Genomic DNA, 22,996 nt, shown 5'->3' with positions numbered 1-22,996 from the left:
ATAACTCAAAAACCATAAGTTTCTTCAAAAAAGTTGTTATTACCAAAATCGAAGATAATATAAAAATAAATAAGCTCCTTATTCGAAAAATCTTTTATTACATATACAAAGTGAGTTATATGCAATTGAATGTATATTTTTTTTCCGCGAGTACTCAAATCTTAGTATTCAAGCTTAAATAACAGGAAAACGATGCACTTTGTTAAATATAGATATTAAACATTTTAATAAAGTACTTAAAGGTAACTATCAAAAAGCTATATAAGAAGTCGATAGCATCAAAATTAAGCAAGTTATGCTGGAAATAAGAGGACCCTTTCAGATTTTTTAGGGAAGAATGAAAAATAAACATACGTCATTTCCACAAAAATTAAAATTTATAGCAACCCATTTAAAACTTTATTTATTTTAACATGAGTAATAACTTCAACAATTTTGACCGGTTTAGAATGCATATTTTAGAAAAAAATACGATTAAAAAATATTAGAATTTTTAAAATTTTCGTGAATTTAATTTTCTTTTGACAATAACTCCAAAAATACTCGATATACTTAAAAAATGGTAGACAACAAAATTTTAGTTTTAACTTTATTTAAGCTTTTTCTTTTTTTAATATTTTTTTACGACAAAAAATAACCGAGATAGAAACATTTAAACCTAAATTTTACTGCGAGAACCATGTAACCGGGGCCATTTCACCTTGTATTTAGAAAATAATAAAGGATTTAGAAAATTATGTTTAATACAGTGTTATAGAACTTTTACTTAGCTTTGTAATGGTTTTTGGATAAATCTCATATTTCAAAATTTAACGGAGTTATTTTAAAAAAACCAATAACATTTTCTTTGAAAAAATTTTTAGCGGAGATTTTGTATGTATACAGGTTGTGGGAAGTCCAATTAGTCGTTTGTTATATGAGATACGAAAAAAGTTTATTTAGGTGAGATTGGGGCATAGATAATATCAGAATTTAAATACATTTCCAAATATACAGCGCCACCCATATTGACAGGGTGAAACAAAATTATCTTTTGTTTAATGGAACACACTGTATATTTTTACATTTTTGGATTCTTCTCTATGTTTTATTTCTTAAAATGTCAGGTTTTGTGATGTTATACGAAGTAGTTTAAAAGATAATTACGTTTTTATTTTCAAATTTCATAGCAATATTCACCCCCTGTATAATTGTAGTGATTTGACATCAGAAAATCAATTTATGTTCAAGTGATTTTTAATATAATCTATTATTGTTAAAAATTATTAATCTAGCAAAACGTTTAATTTTAGCTAATACAGGGTTGGTCGAAACTGAATGAGTGTTTTCTCAAAGTTTGAGATTGAGAGTATGAGTTTTCTCAAACGGAGCAACCTGTAATGCCTGTAATGAGCATTGTAATGAAATGCTATTGTATGGCACTTTATTATTTCCCACCCTGCCAGTGAGAACTGAATTTATTTTTGAAATCCCTAACTTTATGTCTTTAATTATTTTAAATATTGTAAACGATTAAAAAACAATCAAATTAATTTGAAATGAATAACCCGTGTATATCTTCCACATTTACTTCATATTTAACGTAGCCTGTACCATAACATTGCACAGATTATTATCCCTGTACAGCAACGGTATACCATGAATGTGAATTCATACTTGAGAAATGTCCTATATCCAGTCTCACAAAAAAAGGGATTCCTCAAACATAATATATATGCAGACAAAATCAGCCAAAGTGATTTGCGATATCTAATTAAAGGCCCTACCAAGTTGGTTTTGTTGAATATAGCATGGAAGCACGACGATACTTTAGTGATAAGCGTATTTTTCGTAGTAGCTATAGTATGTTGTTTTATATTATGTATTACCTATATTAAATTAGTTAGTATGTTTCGTTTATCTAAAAAAATGTAAAACAAACAAAAATTCTGTTTTTCTTGTAGTTGTTTTTTCGTATAGATATTGTTTTATATTGTAGTAAATTGAATTTAGTTTTAATATGTTCCGTTTGTTTGTAGAATTATATTTAATTAGATTTGCTTTAATTACTAAAATAAATAAGTTTTCAATTATATTTTATGTATTTGTGGAAAAGGAAACCTAGCATTAGCGGCCACATTTCTATAACGGCCAATTGTTTTCTATTTTTAGTGGCCGTTATTGTCAGGTTTTACTGTACCAATAATATTTTATTAAATTATGAAATATTATTTAAATAAAAAATTTATAAACTTGATAAAAGAAAGTTTGCTTAGAATTTACTCCTCTATCTAATTATGGGGTTATTTTTAATAAAATAGTGTTCACCCATGAGAAGGGGTAACATCCACCCCCAGGATAAAAGCGCAAGTTGGTACCACATCATTTTTGTTTCTTGAGGTATCCTCTAACTACTTACCAATTTTCATGAAAATTGATGGAGGTTCAACGAAATCAGGGGTGAAAACCTTCAGTGACTGCCTTTTTGGAAATATAAAAGATTAATTTTTGTCGTGATTGTCGATTTGCTAATTTTCTGATTTTTGGTTGCTATAAGGTTTAAAAAATTAATAAAAATTATAAATCATGCACATAAATGTAAAAAAATATTTATTTTACTTAATTAAACGAGATTGCATGAGCCAGAATGCTGAATTCTGCATTTTTATCATTAAAAACAAAAAGGTGGATTTCACCCCTAAAATGCAAAAAGCGCAACTTGGTGCCATATCACTTTTGTTTTTTGAAGTATCCTCTAACTAATCAACAATTTTCATGAAAATCGATTGAGGTTCAAAGAAATCGTGGGTGAAAACATTCAGTGACTACACTTTCAGAAATATAGAAGAATAAGGTTTTCGTGATTTTCGACTTGTTAATTTTCGGATTTTTGGTTGCTATAAGGTTTGAAAAATTAAAAAAAAATGTAATTCATGCACATAAATATAAAAAAAATATTTATTTTTCTTAATTAAACGAGATTACTTGCGCCATAATGCGGAAATCTGCATTTTTTACAATTTAAAAAGTAGGGGTGTATTACACCCCTAAAATGCAAAAGCGCAAGTTGATGCTATATATCTTTTATTGCTTGAGGTATCCTCTAACTACTTACCGATTTTCAGGAAAATCGATGAAGGTTCAACAAAATAGGAAGTGAAAACTTACAGTGACTGCACTTTCAGAAATCTAAAAAATAATTTTTAAAAAAGGGGTGTATTTCACCCCTAAAATGCAAAAAGCGCAAGTTGGCACTATGTCACCTTTGTTCCTTGAGGTATCCTTTAACAACTCACCAATTTTTATGAAAATCGATGGAGGTTCAACAAAATCTGAGGTAATAACTCATATCCACCTTCATTGACTCCACTACAAGGCTATAAAACTACTTAGCCACACCATGAAAATATGGGAGAGAGTAATTGATAGACAGATACGTGAAGAGACTGAAATATCCGAGAATCAATTTGGCTTTATGCAGGGCAGATCAACAATAGATGCAATTTTCGTTATAAGGCAGTTGATGTGGAAAAATACAGGAGTAAAGAAACAAACCCTCATATGGTATTCATTGATCTTGAGAAAGCATAGGAGTCCCTGGCGAATATGTAAAGATTGTGAGAGATGTGTATGAGGGAGTAACGACTAGTCTTAGGACAGGTGTGGGAGACACTGATAAATTTCAGGTGAAAGTAGGCTTGCACCAAAGCTCGGTGCTTACTCCTTATTTATTCTCATTAGTTTTGGACCAGATAACAGCGAAACTACAGGATAGTATTCCATGGTGCCTAATGTATGCTGATGAAGTAGTGTTAATAGGAAATAGTGAAAGAGACTTAGAACAAAAACTGGAACAGTGGAGATAAGCTCTGGAGGAAAAAGGTTTAAAACTTAGTATGACAAAAACAGAGTATTTGGAATGTTCATTTAAAGATGGAGTTACTACAAATAAAATGGTATCTTTGGATGGTGAAATGATTGTGAAAAGCAATAGTTTTAAGTATCTAGGATCGGTATTACAGAGTAATGGAGAAATAGATAGAGATGCATGCAATAGAATTAGGGCTGGATGGATGAAGTGGAAAGAAGCGAGTGGTGTGTTGTGTGACAGAAAAATTCCAATGAAGCTGAAGGGAAAATTCTATAAAACAGCCATAAGACCGGCTATGATTCACGGCACTGAATGTTGGGCAGTGAAAAAGAAAGAGGAAAAACAAATGCATGTGGCGGAAATGAGAATGCTTAGATGGATGAGTGGAGTGACAAAGAAGGATAAAATTAGAAATGAGTATATTAGGGGAAGTCTAGGTGTGGCACCAATTGATGCCAAAATGAGAGAGCATAGGTTAAGATGGTTTGGTCATGTTCAACGTCGAGACGTTAATCACCCAATACGAAGAATAGCTGCAGTGCAGATTCCTGGAAGGGGTAGGAGAGGAAGACCAAAGAAGACCTGGGGAGAGACGATAAGGCAGGACATGTTGGTAAAGGGGATTAACATTGATATGACCCAAGATAGAATTGTGTGGAGAAATGCAATTAGGGAAGCCGACCCCGCATAGGGATAAGCAAAGAGAATGATGATGATGATGTCACTTTAGTTTTTAAAGTAACTCTGTTGGACCGAAGTATCGAATTCAGAATTTGAACACTCTTCCTGCCTTGTTGCACTCTATAATCGATATTCTATATAATCTTCTACACAGCTTGCAATCAATACTTGACCGTCTGCAAAGAACAGCTTTATCAGATAATGGTTGTTAAGCTTCAACCCCATTCCCGCACATTTTTGTCTCTACTGGTGCAGTGCTTCTTGGATATATATTTTGAATAGGGTAGGGGAAAGAAAGGATCCGTGTCTCAAACCTTTCGTTTCTGTTAATACCCTTGAGCAAATATTTCCTGTTTTTACCGTGCTTTGAGAACTTTTATAGATGTTCAATAGTGCTTTTAGATATGTTTTACTAATGTCCGTTTTCGTCAAGATACTAAATAAAAGTTTTAAAGGGACAGCAACACAAGCTTTTGGTCATGGTTTTTAAAGCTCATGGTTTAATGGTCATGGTCATAAGCTCATGGTTTTTAAAAATGTTTTATAGGTAAAATTGTATGCAAAATTAATTAAATGATTTTTCCAAAATTAAATGAGTTGCCACGAATGAATAAATCAATAATTTAACTAATTTTTATTTTCCATGTTTGTTTCATTCTTACATATAATCTGCATTTCACACATGCTATGTCCAAAGTACAACGAACCTGCTCCTGTGAGTTTATTTACTCCCGTGAGTGGGTTTACTCCCGTGAAATGGAAAAGGACAAATCAGAGTAAGACACGATAAAATATGAGGAAGTCAGGAAATGTTACAGGAAGATATGATAAAATAGGAGGGAGTCAGGAAAAATTAGAGGGAGACACGATAAAATTGGAGGAACTCATAAAAAATTGGAGAAATTCATAAAAAATTCGGGAGTCAAAAAATTGGAGGGACTCATAAACATTGGAGGAAGCCAGCAAAAATTGGAGGGAGTCAGCAAAAAATTGAAGGGTGTCAGAAACAATTGGTGGGGTTAAAAAAAAAATTGGTGTGGTCAGAAAAAATTGGAGGGAGACACGACAAAACTGAGTAAAGTGACCGTTGATGGCAATCGATTGGAACCCCGTCGCAAACCCACGGGCAAAATCACTAGTCTCTATAATAAATAAATATTATCTGTTGATAATTTACAACCAGTTTTATTTACTAGAATAACAAGAACTCTCGAAAACAACTTTACAGATACCAATTTCGATTTGATAGACACGGTGGACTTACGAATTTGTACGATTACAAAATTAACACGGACACGGTAGACACGGAGATGGACAAGCAAATGGCGGTATACATGGACCACAAGGTGCGCATGGGCCACAAGGTGCGCATGGACTACAAGGTGCGCATGGGCCACAAGGTGCGCATGGGCCACAAGGTGAGCATTGTCCACAAGGAGCGCAGGGTCCGCATGGTTGACATGGTGGAAGTCTTACGAAGGCTGGATAACATTGGTATTTTTCTAGATTTTCCATACCACAAACTGATTTTCCTAAATGCTTACCTAAAACGAAGTATTTTTTAAGAAGACTTAAAATTTTTATTTTATTTTGTATAAATGTAAACCTTTTGGTTTGTTGAAAAACATGTACGTGTACCTCAGTTTCATGTAAGCAGAGTTATTTACAGAAGTATTTACTGAAATATGTTGTTAGTCCAGAGAAATAAGGTTTTTGTCGGGACACTTAGCAGCCAGGTTGCAAATGGATTTTTGGCTACTTTATACCTAATACATTATAAATACAAAAATTCTCGTCACAGTTCGGACGAGAAACTTAGTTATTAACAAATAAGTTTCAAAAATTGTAGTTTTTTCGTTTAAATCGCTACAGGTAAAAATAGGGTAATTATATATTAGCCAAGGTTTAAAATGGCACTTTTTGAATTTTTGTCCGATCATTTTTTGCTTCGGAAATTGCAATATAAGACTACAATTTCAAAAATAAAAAATGTGCTATAACTTTTGCGAAAATGGCCTTAAGACTTTCATATTGCACGAAAAGTTAAGTCAAACATTCCATATAATGCACAAAAAATTTTAAGACGATTCGTCAATTATTTTAAATTTTATTCAATTTGTTTATCGCAAAGAGTGTTTTTCGCAATGTTATTGTTCAGAAAATAATAATAATATAGCAATTGTGTGGAAACCACATGCAAGAAGAACAGTTATATTTTCAAAGTGTTGAAAAAAATCATTAAAAATCGTTTTTATCACTCCCAAAAAGGTTTAGTAGAATACAGTCATTTTTGGCTTATAAACAATTTGAATAGGATTTCAAAAGCTGGAATTTTTACACGAATTTTGAGAAAAAACTTAATTAGGTTAATTAGGCTCAAAGTTAGCCACTTTTATTATTTAATTCGCAGTTACTTCTATATACATCAATTTCTCCTGAAACAGTGTTAGTTACCATACTACCCGAAACGGCTTGGCCGATTTTTATGAAATTTTACACGTATATCCTATAGGACGGAGAAAAGGTTTTAATCTATTTTTTATACCCATAAGTTATAAGGGGGCTGCCCCCTGACATTTTTTTTTATTTTTTTGGACAAAATTATCTAACTTAATTTTATATGATGTAGAATTAAAAAATACATACAACCCTTAATTTTCACTCTTTTATCACCAACCCCTATTTGTTAATAGCCATCTATACATTTACATCTATAAAATTCTCCTGTCACAGTGTTAGTTTCCATACTCCTCCGAGACCACTTGACCGATTTTTATGAAATTATATATGTATATTTCGGTAGGTCTTAGAATCGGTCGTAATCTATTTTTCATATCCCTGAATGATAAGGGCAGTTCCCCTAACATTTTGTAATGTTAGGTAGGGATGTGTGTACAAGACGTACTCTATAAGACTACGAGTACATACAAATTAAAAAAATTATGATCAAAATCCATCAACAAGCTCCGGCGATATTAATCGCAGCATATTTTTGCAGAATCAGTTTCATTTTTTGAGTGCACGGATTTTATTAATTCCCCTCCACCGACCACGAATTAATTCTGTTCGGACGCCATTTTTAAAACTTCATTAACTTTCATTTGAGGTTCAAAGTTTACTTAAACTTTTACACAAACTATATATCTTCAACTTTAAAATAGCTCAAGTTAGGTTGTTTAATTGTTATAAACAAAGTAGCCGTCAATTAAATATAAAAAGTGGCTAACTTTGACCGTAATTAATCTAGGCGAAAAGTTTTTCTTTGAAAATTTGTATAAAAATACCAGTTTTTCAAATCCCATTGCAGTTTTAGCCTACAGTCAATATTAACAAAGTTATTCAAATTGTTTATAAGCCAAAAATGACTATATTTTAGTAAAATATTTTCTGAGTGTTAAAAATGACTTTTGAATGATTTTTATTAAATGCGTTGAAAACATGACTATTCTTCTTTCATATTGTTTTCACAGAATTGCTATATCATTATTATTTTTTGAACAATAATATTGCAAAAAAAAGCTCTTTGCGATAAACAAATTGAATAAAATTTAAACTAATTGACGAATCGTCTTAAAATTTTTTGTGCGTTGTGTGAACTGTTCGACTCAACTTTTTATGTAACATGAAAGTCTTAAATTCATTTTCACAAAAGTTATAGCAAATTTTTTATTTTCGAAATTTTAGTTTTATTGTGCAATATCCGAAGCAACAAATGATCGGACCAAAATTCAAAAAGCACTATTTTAAACCTTGGCTCATCTACTAAAAGAAAAATATTATAAATAAGATATTTGATTACACTATTTTTACCTGTAGCGATATAAACAAAAAAATTCCCTTTTTTGACCCTTATTTGTTAATAACTAAATTTCTCGTCCAAACTGTGACGGGCATTTTTGTATTTATAATGTATTAGGTATATAGTACCTACCCAAAAAACCCATTTGCAACCTGGCTGCTCAAGTGTCCCGAACATGGTATATTTTTGCCTTATTTCCCTGGTGTATGTCCCGAACTAGACAAGACTCTAACTACACTGTTTAATAAAATATGAGGAAACTTACAGAGATACCATAACATGTCGCAAAAATACCAATAACGATATATTAGGCCAACAGGAAAACAGGCCAACAAACTGTAGAAAAATATCGTCTCTACACAACAAACATTTAAGTTAAACCCCGAAATACTTGAGGTTAAACTAGTAAAACTAATCAAAAAGGAGGAAGGTTTTAAAAGAAAAATGCAATAAAAATATATGAAATTTATGATTTTTACCTGTAGCGATATAAACGAAAAAATTCCCTTTTTTGACCCTTATTTGTTAATAACTAAATTTCTCGTCCAAACTGTGACGGGCATTTTTGTATTTATAATGTATTAGGTATATAGTACCCATAGAACCCAATCCTTTAGTTTTCTGGCTGCTCAAGTGTCCCGAACATGGTATATTTTTGCCTTATTTCCCTGGTGTATGTCCCGAACTAGACAAGACTCTAACTACACTGTTTAATAAAATATGAGGAAACTTACAGAGATACCATAACATGTCGCAAAAATACCAATAACGATATATTAGACCAACAGGAAAACAGGCCAACAAACTGTAGAAAAATATCGTCTCTACACAACAAACATTTAAGTTAAACCCCGAAATACTTGAGGTTAAACTAGTAAAACTAATCAAAAAGGAGGAAGGTTTTAAAAGAAAAATGCAATAAAAATATATGAAATTTATGAAAAGGAAACTCATCTAATAAAATAAGAACTTTTTTCTACGACCGTTTAATAACATGCTCATTATTCGCTATTTTTTCATAGATAATAGCACCCATTACTGTACCCGTGAGTAATAATTCATTACTCACGGGCTGAAGTTACTCACGGGTCATTACTCACAGGCTGAAGTTAGATTTAAGTGGCGCATGCCACTTTTAATATTAATCGTATTTAAACTGCAAATAAAATTACTTAAACTTGTTTATTTAATACAATAATTATTGTAATTTATACCAATAATTAACTTCGAAAAATTTTTAAAGGAATTTTAACTGTAACAATGTCAGTATATTTTTTACGTTTATATCTTGTTTACTAAAAATTTTGACGTTTATCATTTAATTTAGTGACAGTGACATTAGTGCATTTTGTTTATGTTAATTGGAATTTATAACTAATATTGTGTTTGCTTTTCAAGTTATATTGTGTTAAATATGTTATAACATATTATGTATAAATATATTATTATATTATATATAGTTAAATGTAAATATACATTATAACTATATATATATATATATATATATATATATATATATATATATATATATATATATATATATATATATATATATATATGAAATACGTCCACCGACAACAGCCATTTCCTATTTATTAGATTCACTGACAGTAGGTACAAATTTAAGCTTATAATTTTTCGGAAACGAATAGAACTAATAGGTGCGTTCGCGGGAGCCTGTCGAGGACTAGTCGGCGACAAATTAGCAGCAAAACGCATGCGCACTTTAAAATGATATAATTAATATCGTTAATAGATAAATGTACAAGGTATATTTTAATATTATAATTTAATAATTAGTTATTAATATTAATTAAAAGTAAATATACCTTGTTTATGTATCTATTAACGATATTATTTATATTAAATGAGGTTAGAAATTGTCGGCGACAATTTGTCAACTGTACCCGCGAACGCACCTTATATTGACTATTTCTCGTTGTATTTTTACAATAAATAAGAATTTAGTAATAGTAGGCAACCAATTATTCAGCCACGTACTAGGGGTAAATAGCATTTAGGTATTTTTTTAAATTATAATTTAAATCTCGAGTAGTTGATAATTAAATTTTTTACTAATTAAAATAAAAAAAGGTCGTAGAAAATGTATAGTATTCTACTCGCATGTAATGGCTATTACTCACTCTGATGAATTACGACACTCGCCTACGGCTCGTGTCGCAAACTTCATCATCGTGAGTAATAGCCATCATTACATGCTCGTTGAATAATATACTATTTCTCTTGGTGCCATAAGCTATAATGACCTCAGTGGGAAATCTTTCGTTGTTTAACTTTAGTATTTAGTAGTTCTTTGATGTTAATTATTATTCTTAGGAACTCTGTAATCATTTGTAACGTAGATCATCCAGTAAACATGAAGGGTCGTATTGTAGCATTTAAGCCCAGATTCGAACATTGTTCCTTTAGTTTTCTTTTCCTACTTGAAAGGAAATTCACGCAGGAGCAGGTAGTTACTAAATTTATCGAAAGAAGTTTTAGATATTGCTATTGTTGTATTCACTTCTACGCGCTGTTTCATTTGGTATTCCAGAAAAAAAAACAGAATAGTTATGGAGCAAGAAACGAGAGAAGGTTGTTCTAGCTAGAGATGGAATGATAATTTGCCAACAGCATGAGATGCAACATTGAAGAAAAACAAATAATATGCCTAAAACACAGAAATAGAAGATCTAAGACCATCTAGAAGATCTAGGAAAAATAAATCGATTTGTAAATGCAGCACCTATCGACTTGCAACTATTAACATTGTGTCTGGATGACGTCAGGAAAAACTCTACAATAGGGAAATGGGAAAAAATGCATAAATGCATTTACAGTGCATAAAATGCATTCAAAAGTGCATAAACTTGTCAAAATCGGTATATTAAAGGCAGATTTTGTTACTCGGGAGTTTTTGAGGTTACTAAACATGAATACGCTATCGGGACCGAGTCTGGAGATTCGAGAAGTGTCGAGAGATTACCCGGGGTTTTTTGGGACCGCTAAACACTATTACGTCAAGAGAATTGACCCCCGAAGCACCTAGTGCCAAAGGTGGATCACTTGCTAAGGTACTTCATCTTCTGGAAGTTTAATGGTTTTCGGCACTAAATTTATGTAAATGGATTACACGGCGATTTTTGGGATTGCTAAATACGAATATGACATCAAAACCGACCTCGGAACAGCTAGTGCCCAGGATAACTGCTGCTAGCGTCATATTCTGAAATTTCGAGACTTTCCGACACTTGATTGCAATTGATGCAGATAAAGTAACTTTCGAAACTCCAGAAGATGTCATACTTTAGCTATTACCCTGAGGACCAGGTGCTCTGGGGGGTCGGTTCTGATGGCGTATCTATGTTCGGCTGTCACAAAAAACCCCATAAAATCTGTTTGCATCAATTTGGTAACGAAACGTCTCAATTATCCTGATAATGTACCTTAGCAGTAACCCTGTGTGCTCCCGGAATCAGTTCTGATGACGTATTCATGTTCAGCGACCCCAAAAACCTGCGAGTAACAAAATCTGGCCCTTAATGTACTGATTTTGACATGTTTATGCCCTTTTGGGTGAATTTTATGCACTGTAAAGTTCACCCAGTTTTCTATTGTAGATTTATTCCTGACGTCATTCTGAACACAATGCAAAAGGTTTCAAGTGGATAGGTGCTGGTTCAACAATCAACTTGATTATAAACAAAAAGTAAGGGCGAGAATAGAGATAGCCCTACAGGGGTTTATCAAAATGAAAATCTTATTTTGTAACAGTAGCATTAGTATCAGCCTTAGATGTCGTTTTCTGCATTGCTATGTGTGGTCAATACTTTTGTATGGAACGGAGGCCTGGACACTCAACACAACACTGATGAACAAGTTAGAAGCCTTTGAATTCTGGCTTTATATAAGAATCTTGAAAATACCTTGGACAACCCACACCACCAACGAAGATGTTCTGAGGAGAATGGGTAGAGATAGGGAACTGCTAAAAATCAGTAAAGTCAGAAAAGTTAGCTACCTGGGATACATAATGAGAAACGAAAACTACCGCCTTGCGCAACTGATCATCCAGGGTAAGATTGAAGGAAAACGGGGTCCCGGTAGGCGCCAGATTTCATGGCTTAGAAATATCAGAGACTGGACCGGCCTTGATTCAACATATTTGTTTAGAGCCGTATTGGACAGAGACAGATTTGCCAGTGTAGTCGTTAACCTCCACTAAAGGAGAAAGCACAACAAGAAGAAGGTGCTGTATTTGAAAATCGATTTATTCCGGTATTTTTGGTTCTAAACGTCCTGGTCTAATCTTAGCTTTTACTAAATTCTTAATCGTGTTAGGTAGTTACCGTTAGCAAAAGCACTAGGTCCGCATCTGGGCTCAGGACAATTAACACAGCATGGAGCTCCTTGACACTCCACTCTGGGACAATCATCTTGAAGTCCATTTTTTCTTTCACAGTCGCAACCAATATACAGAATACTAGCACGAAGTTCCCGGGATTTTGACCTAAAATAAATACCTATATTATATACATTAGGCAAAAATAAAAAGAGTCCTTGTTATAGCATAGCTGAATCTATAAGACCGTTAAACAATTTTAAACACCGCTAGCCAGAGTTCAATGCTTGCTATATTGTACTTTTTAATACATATAAGCATTTATATGTTTACACATTATTTAGAACTTAATTATAATAGGCCTGGATCCCGCGTACCAAAAAAGTTGATTAAAGTTGATACCAAGCTGAAAATTTGTTAATAGCTTAACGGTGTCTAGTAAGATAAACTTTGATGTATGGGAACACTGGAACAGGGGAATTGTTAATTGTGGAACAGGTTAAAAATTTGGAATGTCAGACTACGAAAACGTCCCATGTATTTTGTCGGATAGAACTTCCAATTGATTTGTTACCCTTTCATTAAACTCTCATGCAAAAATCAGGCTGGTATTTATCACCAACTGGACATTTCAATACATCCGATACGTAGAACATGTCAAATGACAGGAATTATGTTGGTGAAAAATAGCAGTGTGATTTTTGCATTAGAGTTTTATTAAAAGGGTAACAAATCAATTGGAAGTTCTCTCCGACAAAATACATGGGACGTTTTCGTAGTCTACAAAATTTTTAACCTGTTTCAGGTTTCCCATACATCAATGTTTGTCCGACTAGACACCGTTAAGGGGATGGCTACGTATTTTCGGCTGCAATGCTATTCAAATGGGGATTCATTTTTTTCGAATCCTGAGAAAACTAATAAGTATTTTTGAAAAATTTAAACGCAGAATGAAAGATTACGTTATTAGCGAGGGCCGAAAGTCCCTGAGAACTTCTATAACGTTTATTTTAATAAGTTACAGGGGTGAAAAACTAAGAGAAAATTTAGTGTGATCTTTAATTTCAAATACCTCATTCAAAATAAACTTTTTATATTTATTCTAAGGGACTTTCGGCCCTCGGTAATAATTTAGTCTTTCATTCTGCTTTTAAATTTTTCAAAAATATTTATTGGTTTTTTCTGGATTCAAAAAAAAAAATGAACACAATGTCCGTGGTAATATTTTCCAAATCTATCTTTGTCTTACAACGCACTCAGTCGAATAGAATCTTTGTCAGCATATTGTCAATCAGACAGTGACAATCAGTGGCAATTTTAAATATTTGACATGGCATCGGGAATATTTTGAGTTCTTGATTAAATAATATTGATATGCAGTGTATTTGATAAAGGGTTGATTTAAGACGTGAACTTAATAAAAATTTATTTTTATTGTGTATTATTTGTGGAAGATCCAAGCAGAGAATACATCAGGATAATATATTCTGTGATTCAAGTATTTTATTGTTGAAGATGTTCAAAATTGTAAGCGTTCCATAGTAACAATATATTATTAAAAAATTACTTTTAACACTTTTCCTCTTTTCTCGATTGAGTATTAGTTTTTGTTGTACATATAAATTATTACAATCACTGAATACATAGTTAGTGAAAAAATTATCAGTAGTAATTGCACAAGAGCTCTGAAATTATTGAATTTTTCCCGAGTGACACTTTGACAGTTTTAATTTCACGAGCCGAAGGCGAGTGAAATTATGTCAAAGTGTCACGAGAGCAAAAATTCTATATTAATTTCAGAGGTCGAGTGCAATTTGTTGCGATTATTTCATGAATAAAACTGTTCAAAACCAAAATTTTATTGTAATTTATTTATGTAAGTACCATTAAACACACAGATTTATAAATATTTGACGATTGAAAGTCATCACTTTTATAATTTTTAAAACATTAATTGTCATTAATGTCACTGAATGTATTTTTTCGTAGCAGCGAAGGGCATCTGACGTAATATACTTAACGACGGGAGATTATAAAAAATTATCGATTTAATTCAGATTTCTGTAGCTTTCTATTGGTCAGAATCTCATATGAATGAAATAATCACATTTATTAACTGAATTAATAATCTGCAATTATACAAATAACAGTTATCCAAGAACATTCAAAAGCCATCTCTTTAAACTAATGATGACATTTTCAAGTAGAATGACATTCTAGTAATGTTTACATATCCATACCAGTGTGAATTTTACTACACGTAATTTGCCCTGTAAAGACAGAAAAGGTTGGGATAGCCGTAAAATATTTTCGAATAATTATGTACCGATGGCCTTTAGCTTGCTATTAATCAACTTTTTTTTGGTATGCGAGGTCCAGACCTATAATGAATTTTTATTATTATTGTCGGCCAGTCACAGAGCACAATGCTAATGCAGCTAACACAACCCTGCATCGTAGTATAGTAGGTGGATAAGAGAGAACGATCTACAGCTAGCATCTCAGAAAACTTAGGTAGTAGCTCTCAAGGAGAGCAGGTACAAATCCTGTCTTCGTTTTATATTGACAGGAGTGGAGGTTGCACCAGTTAAATCTATTAAGTACCTGGGAATCTGGCTGTTGGAAGGACTGAGGTTCAAAGCCTATCCATCTATCTATCTATAAGCGAGGTTCCTACAACCTCTACCGCCATCGTTCTCTGTCCATCCATTCGTCTTCTTTGGTGGCTCTATCTCTCATTATGTGCCGTATATTTTCTTCCCAGGCAACTGAAAGCCTTCCCCTTCTTCTTCTTTGTTGTGGTATGTAATTTAAAGCTTTTTTGTCCATCTATATTCATTCATTCGTTTTATGTGACCATACCACACTAGTTGTCTCGTTTCAATTGTATCTATACTGAAACATGCAGTATTTGTTCTCCTTCTAATATCTTCATTTCTGATGTGATATTTTTTGGAAATACCACACGCTCTTCTTAGATGATCCATTTCTAATACTTTTAATCCTGTTCTATTTTTTTCCTGATCTGCCAAACTTCTGTTCCATAAGTCATAATAGGCTCTACCAAGGTTCGATAGATTGTCAATTTCTTTTTTTTTTTCTTATATCTTTAGACCATAGTAACGTTGATTGATGTATTGTGCTATCCTTGGATTATATGCTTTCATTCGACACCTCATTTGTCATTCTATTTGGTATAATAACGGAGGAGTTATATTCGCGGTCGGACGGATAGATGGACCGGACAGACAGTCTAGGTCAAATTTCTCACCTTAGTTACCATCATTGGATTATAAGCTTTCATTTTATACCTAATTTGTCATTCTACCTGGTATACTGACGGAGTAGTTATATTAGCGGTCGGACGGACAGACAGCCTCGATCAAATTTCAGGTTCAGAGTACACGTCCACAACATGATGGAGAAGGCCAACCGAAGTCTGGAGGTATTGGTACAGCTATTGTCATACATTGGAGGCTCAGGTAATACCAAAAGAAGGGTGTTAAATGGAGTTTTCCAGTCTATGGCGATCTACGCGGCAACCGTGTAGTATAAAGTACGCCAAGCTGTTAAAGGCTTCGTCAAGGCTTCTTCAAGGTTTCTAGCGCCTACAGGACGGCTTCAAATGAGGCTTTGTATGTTATTGGAGCGGTGATACCAATCGTGTAAAGGGCGAGCGAGGATGTATGTGAAGAGGATGGATGGAAATATAGATGAGGAAGAAGAAGGGGCTAATTCGGGAACTGGGCGGAATGTACGTTCAGGAAACTTGATTACATATTACCGTAGTTTTAAACCTGCCTCGGCAGACACCATATACAAAATAGAAGTTATCTTTGAATTCTGTAACCACACAAAACTGGTTAATTGACTCTGCTAAAGCAATTTTTCAGAAAAAAAAACCACACAGAAATTTCACATGTAAATGTAGCGTAGCTGAAAGGCACCAAATTTGAGGCAGGCGCCTAATTTGAGACACCGTCGTATATTTGTGTACGATGGGTTGACATCTAGTGAAAATATTGAAAACTGATCATTCTGTGAAGTTAGTGGTAGATCTGCTTTTAGTTGGCGCTTAGAAGTGACCGTTGTTGTTTTGTCGACGTTAATTTGATTTACACGATACACAAAGTTTTTCAGAATTTATAAAAACATACAATACATCAAGGTAAGATGATTACATTTACTCCAGTTGTTTTTTTTTGGTAGTTTAATATTAGTTAATACATTTTATGCAAATTAAACGGTAATTGTGTGGCATACATAATCAATAAAAATTCGGTTTATTTTTAACGGAAAAATCCCAATTTGAGACACTTGTAGGTTCCAAATTTGGAAGTATCTCAAATTAGGACCAAAATTTTTATTTTTATGTATTTTTTTGTTTGTAGATACCGCCAAAAAAAATAAAAAATGGAATGCAAATGATATGATACGGGCTGTAAATACAGTAAGAAGTAGAGAGATGGGCTATTTGAAGGCCACAAATAGAACAATATGTGAAATCAGACAAGACTCCAGAAGAACTCGTCCGGATATCAATTGGCCGCCGACCTATTCTTCTTTTGGAATTAGAAAATGAGTTGGTTGAGTATGCCCTAACTATGGAGCAACGTTATTTCGGTCTAAGAGCGCGTGATATAAAACGACTGGCATTTCAACTTGCAATACGAAACTCAATACGCATTGAGACGCTCTCAATGCGTACTCCTCAGGGAATGTCATCTGCTCGAGTAAAATCGTTTACTCAGGAAAATGTATCCAAGTTCTTTGACCTGTATGAACCAGAATATCTTAAGCTTACTAACCCTGCACAACGTATATTCAATGTAGACGAAACAGGTATTACAATAGGGAACTTGCACATTTTTTTTTGTTACATAATAATATTCAGTTTTGTTTAAAAATGAGATTTCCCAAAATTTCACGCTTCAAAAACTCGTAATAACTTAGAAATACATATTTAAAGTCTTCAGCGGTATAAAATAGTTCATACGACCCGTGACGTCACATAGTTTTACATTAGTTATTATTATGGTTATATTTCGCTGTGTCTAGGTACACTCTAACGTGTACGCAAATAAAAAAGTTAGGTACACGCGAATTAAACTTGATCAAGCCAGTGACTTCATTATTTAACGTGCGCAGTGACTGTATATTTTGGTACATGCTATTTTGATATGTTTAGTGTTTGTTTAATAGAAAAATACTTGTTAAGGGAAGGGAAGCAGAACTATTTAGATGTTCCAAACTTAATTGTAATAAATCAATGTATATATAAAAGTATATATTTAGGTTAGCAAAATAAATATATGTATTTAGTTGATATATGACACGTACAAAATATTGCTAAAATAATTTTTATACGTAAGTTAATTATTATAATCAACTATTCTAAATGGGAAATAAGCCACAATTTAACTAAAAAAATGATTTTATTAACGTTTCGACGTCCAAATCGGATGTCATTGTCAAAATACAAAAATTAGTCAGATTAGATAAATTATTAGAAAAATTTTTTACTAGGCAACACCATTTTTGTTTAATTTAATAATATTTTGTATTTTGACAACGACGACCGATTTAGACGTCGAAACGTTAATAAAATAATTTTTTGGTTAAATTGTGGCTTAGTTCCCATTTAGAATATTTGATTACAAAAATGCCACAAGGATAATAGCTTCAGAACAAGTTAATTATTATTGTGAAAGCTTTAGGTCTTCTTTTTATTTTAATCTTTTACGGTAATACATACTATTTCATTTATAACTAAAAAAATATATAATAATTTATAGTCTCTTATCTTTTTCGTACTGTTTTAAAATGCTCTTAAACTCATTAAAAGAACTAAATAATTGTCCACACTCCGTAGTTAATTTAAAAACAAACACTAAACAAATAAAAAATAAGAAATCACTGACACTCTAACTTTTTTATTTGCGTACACGGTAACGTATACCTAGACACAGCCTTATATTTAGGTATATTCTTCTTCTCCTTCTTTAGTTTATTGGCCTCCACCTACTTGGGTATTTGGCAAACTCATCGTCGTGGAATAAGTCAAAAATATTTATATTCTAATGACATTTATCGTATGTCATTGTAATAATATATACCAGTTTGTTAAAATTGTAGTTTTATACTGTTTTTGAAGGAAAGGAACGAAGGTTTACTATTGAAAATAAAACCATTTTGTAAAAGTACGAATTTTTATGTGAATAGTTCAAACGATCAAAAACACTTGTAACGTCACATAAATGTATTTTCTACTGACGTTTATAACGTCTAATTTAAAATTCTGTTTACTTTATTGGAAAAATGTAAATGTAAAACCAAGTGACGTCACGAAGCGTTTTGGACCACCTGTTTTAATTTGAATTTTTAGTCGTCTTTAGGGGCCAAACGAAAGACAAATAAAACTTTTTCATCTTTGATACATGTTTTAAATTATGTTGTGTTGTGATTTATAACATTTTTTTCAAATTTAAAAATTTATGCAAGTTCCCTATTGTTCAGCACAAACATAGCAAAGTCATTTCTATGAGAGGGAAGAAGCAGGTTTCGTCACTTACTTCAGCAGAAAAGGGCAAGCTGATTACTGTTATTACATGTATGAATGCTGCAGGAGTTTTCGTACCAACATTATTAATCTTCCCTAGAAAAAATATTAAAACAGAGTTGATGCTAGGAGCTCCCACTGGAGCAGTCGCAGAATGCCATGTGTCAGGTTGGGTACAGGCCGATATTTTCACTAGATGGCTACAACACTTCATAAAATTCACTAAACCTTCAGCTGCAGACCCTGTTCCTCTCGTCCTTGATGGCCACTATTCTCATACGAGAAACGTTGCTCTAATAGATTTGGCCAAACAGAATCATGTGACGATTATTGGCCTCCCACAACATTCTACACTCTACACATAAAATGCAACCGTTGGATGTTGCTTTTATGGCACCGCTGAAAACTTACTACGCAAAAGAAATAGAAAACTGGCTTAGAGAAAATCAGTTGAGTGTTGTGTCGCCTTATGCCATTGCCAGTATTTTTTGTAAAGCGTATAACAAAGCTGCGACGATGGAAATATCTTGCAATGGTTTCCGAAAAACTGGACTGGTCCCTATTTGTCGCCATATTTTAGGGACTTTAAATTTGGAATTCAAGAGCACTTGGAAACACAAAACGAAAGGGACGAACAAATAATAGAACCAAACCATGAACAACCAAATCATCCAATGCGAGAACATAGAACTCCTAGTCCACCACTACCTCATCAACAACTTCTGTCTCCGAAAGACTTCTGCCCGATCCCTACATACAAAGACACCACTAAAAAGCCACATGCTAGATCAGAAAAGGCTTCAGTAATTACTCTAACACCCTACAAAGGAGAATTAGAGCAAAGTTTGCAGAAGAAAAAAGCAAAAAAACTAGTACCTCAGCTAAACTTGGATTGTGTATTAGCTGCAGAAAAAAACAATTCAACAAAAAGTGTTAGATCAGAAAAAACAGCAACGTCCGAAGAAGAAATAGCAGTACACGAAGACGTAGGTCAACCTTCCACATCAAAAGGCAAAATATCAAGAAGGAAACGGAAAGTTTCTTCGAGTTCCAGATAGCAGCGAAGACTTTCCATTAGCTGATTCATCGTCCGACGAAAGTGGAGAAAACGACGCAGAATGTCTATTTTGCATCGGAAAATTTTCCGACGATAAATATGGAGAATGATGGGCAAAGTGTTGCCAATGTGGCAGGTGGGCACATGAAGACTGTGGAGAAATAAAGTCCAGCACATTTATTTGCCTTTTCTGCGAAGGAAAGGGCTTTTTTGAATAGTATCTCAAATTGGGGTACCTGTCTCAAATTTGGATACCTGGCTATCCCAAATTAGGCGACCTTTTATTTTTAATATTAAATGTCGCAAAGAAATTAAATGTATTTTTTGCAAAAATATACAGTATGTCCCTGTAAGTTGTATCGATATGGAAAACTTTTTTATTATTAATTTAAAAAAAAAGTTATTTTTCATAAAAAGCTCTGCTTGGTCCAAAACCTAAAATTTAACCATCAAATATCAAATTTTTTGAATATTACACGAGGTATGTCAAAAAGTTTGAATTTCACTCAAGAGTAAAGTAGCTTTATTTTTCACAATATTGAAAATTGCTAATATGAAAAGTTCTTTGGAATTAAAAACTATATTCTAGTATGCAATTACATCCTTCTAATAGAAAAAATTTTTTTTTCAAAAATTTTGGATATTATTTTCAGTTATTTCAATTCAGATACTTAACTCTTTTATTATTAATTTTACGAAAAAAAGTGGTTCTTAATAAAAAGTTCTGTCTGGTCTAAAACCTAAAATACAACCATCTTATGTCAAATTTGATCAATTTTATACGAGGTATGTCAAAAAATATGAATTTCGCTCAAGAGTAAAATACGTTTATTTTTCACAATATCGAAAATTGTCATTATGAAAAGTTATTTAGAATTAAAAACTATGTTTCAGTATGTAATTACATCCTTTTAATTGAAATATTCTGAACTATAAAGGTACTTTACTTTTGATCTAAATTTATCTTTTTTGACATACCTCGTAAAAAATTGATAAAATTTGATATAAGATAGTTGTATTTTAGGTTTTAGACCATCCAGAACTTTTTATTAAGAATCACTTTTTTCGTAAAATTAATAATAAAAGAGTTAAGTATCAGAATTGAAATAACTGAAAATAATGTTAGTTGTCCATAATTTTTCAAAAAAATTTTTTTTAATTAGAAGGATGTAGTTGCATATTAGAATATAGTTTTTAATTCCAAACAACTTTTCATAATAGCAATTTTCAATATTGTGAAGAATAAAGCTACTTTACTCTTGAGTGAAATTCAAACTTTTTGACATACTTCGTATAATATTCAAAAAAAAAATTATATTTGGTGGTTAAATCTTAGGTTTTGGACCATGCAGAGCGTTTTATGAAGAATAACTTTTCCCGTAAAATTAATAATAAAAAAGTTTTCCATATGGATACAACTTACAGGGACATACTGTATATATCTTATTCGCTTTTTTTATTTTTTGTTGTGTTGTAGAAACATTAAATTTAAGTTTTCGAAATAAGTGTTTTAAAAACTTTTGAATATTCTGTTTTATATTTGTTTTTCAAAAAAAGTGTCTCAAATTTGGTGGCTCTCCTCTATAAAATATTTTCCACTATACTATGCCATTATAAGGCACCATTTGCAAAAAAAATAATAAGAAATACCAGACTAGTTTCAAAGGTGTTTGAATGGCCATTCCAGATTGCAAGTCTAATACAAATATTTTAGAAAATACTGAATGATATTTGTATTGATATTTGTAAAATATTAGTTTTAATAAAAATTTACCTGGTACAAGGTATACACTTAGGCATTCTATAAGCAACCATCATCTGAGGAGGATTGCATGGTACACAAGGTTGAGGCCCTTGGTTAGGGTTACACAGAGGCACATTAGCAGGTGGAACTGGAGTGCAGATTGGTAGTACTGGAGGAACACAGGCAGGCGGGATACATACCGGTCCGCAACAACCAACAGGCACTGCTTGCGTCGCTGGTGGGCAAGTTCCTGGACAACACGCTGGACTAGGTACACACGGACCGCACGGTCCACATGGACCACACGGTGCACATGAGGGAGAACAACCGTCTAATTTGCAAACTAGAGCTTTCAGATCATCCAATAATGATTTTCTGTTTTTTGATTTTGAGTTATATCCGCATGCCATTTTTGATGTGATGTAGAATAATTTCGCAAACGAAAATTTAGAAATGAAAAGAAACACTTAAATTTGTTGAAGGTAATTTGGAATTAAATTTTTGACAAAAAATTTGACAATTATAACGACATTATATTGGGATACTTGATAAAAAATGTAGTTAGTCTACATTATGGATTACTAGCCTATTCATACTACTGGCTATATTTATAGTGTATCAAATACTTGTCTTGCTTCCTCCTAAAATTTTCCTAAAATGTCTTGTCTTCCTTCTTATAAACAGATCCTAATATTTTTTCTTTTATGATAAAGCCTCATTTCATTAATATCTTGATTTGTATTGATATAAATTATAATACACATTGAGTTATGGGCAAAATATAACATTTGAAAAAAATCACAAAATTTGTGCTTGTGTTTATGCGTGTACTTTTTTTAAGAACAATTCATGGAATAGAAGGAAAAAAGAACGAAAATACCGAACTTCTATAGAACAAAGTAACGAATATAACTAATAAAATAAACCTGAAAATAAATGGAAATAAAGATATACTAGAGCTATG

At 32.5% G+C, this 22,996-nt stretch overlaps 1 protein-coding gene across 1 annotated transcript in view; it reads right to left on the bottom strand.

Moving 5' to 3' along the window:
• The window catches only part of LOC114333907 (keratin-associated protein 16-1-like), a 38,241-nt gene extending 15,688 nt beyond the window's left edge, over positions 1 to 22,553 (bottom strand). Inside the window, exons 1-2 of the mRNA XM_050659421.1 lie at positions 22,063 to 22,553; positions 12,680 to 12,840 (exon numbers count right to left, since the gene is read on the bottom strand). Coding sequence (XP_050515378.1) covers positions 12,680 to 12,840; positions 22,063 to 22,442 — 541 coding nt within the window. The 5' untranslated portion in view covers positions 22,443 to 22,553. The remainder of the gene's footprint in view (positions 1 to 12,679; positions 12,841 to 22,062) is intronic.
• Between the last annotated feature and the right edge of the window lie 443 nt (positions 22,554 to 22,996).

The sequence above is a fragment of the Diabrotica virgifera genome, chromosome 8 (assembly GCF_917563875.1).
Source record: "Diabrotica virgifera virgifera chromosome 8, PGI_DIABVI_V3a".
NCBI lineage: Eukaryota > Metazoa > Arthropoda > Insecta > Coleoptera > Chrysomelidae > Diabrotica > Diabrotica virgifera.
This window is presented reverse-complemented; position numbering and strand designations above follow the sequence as displayed.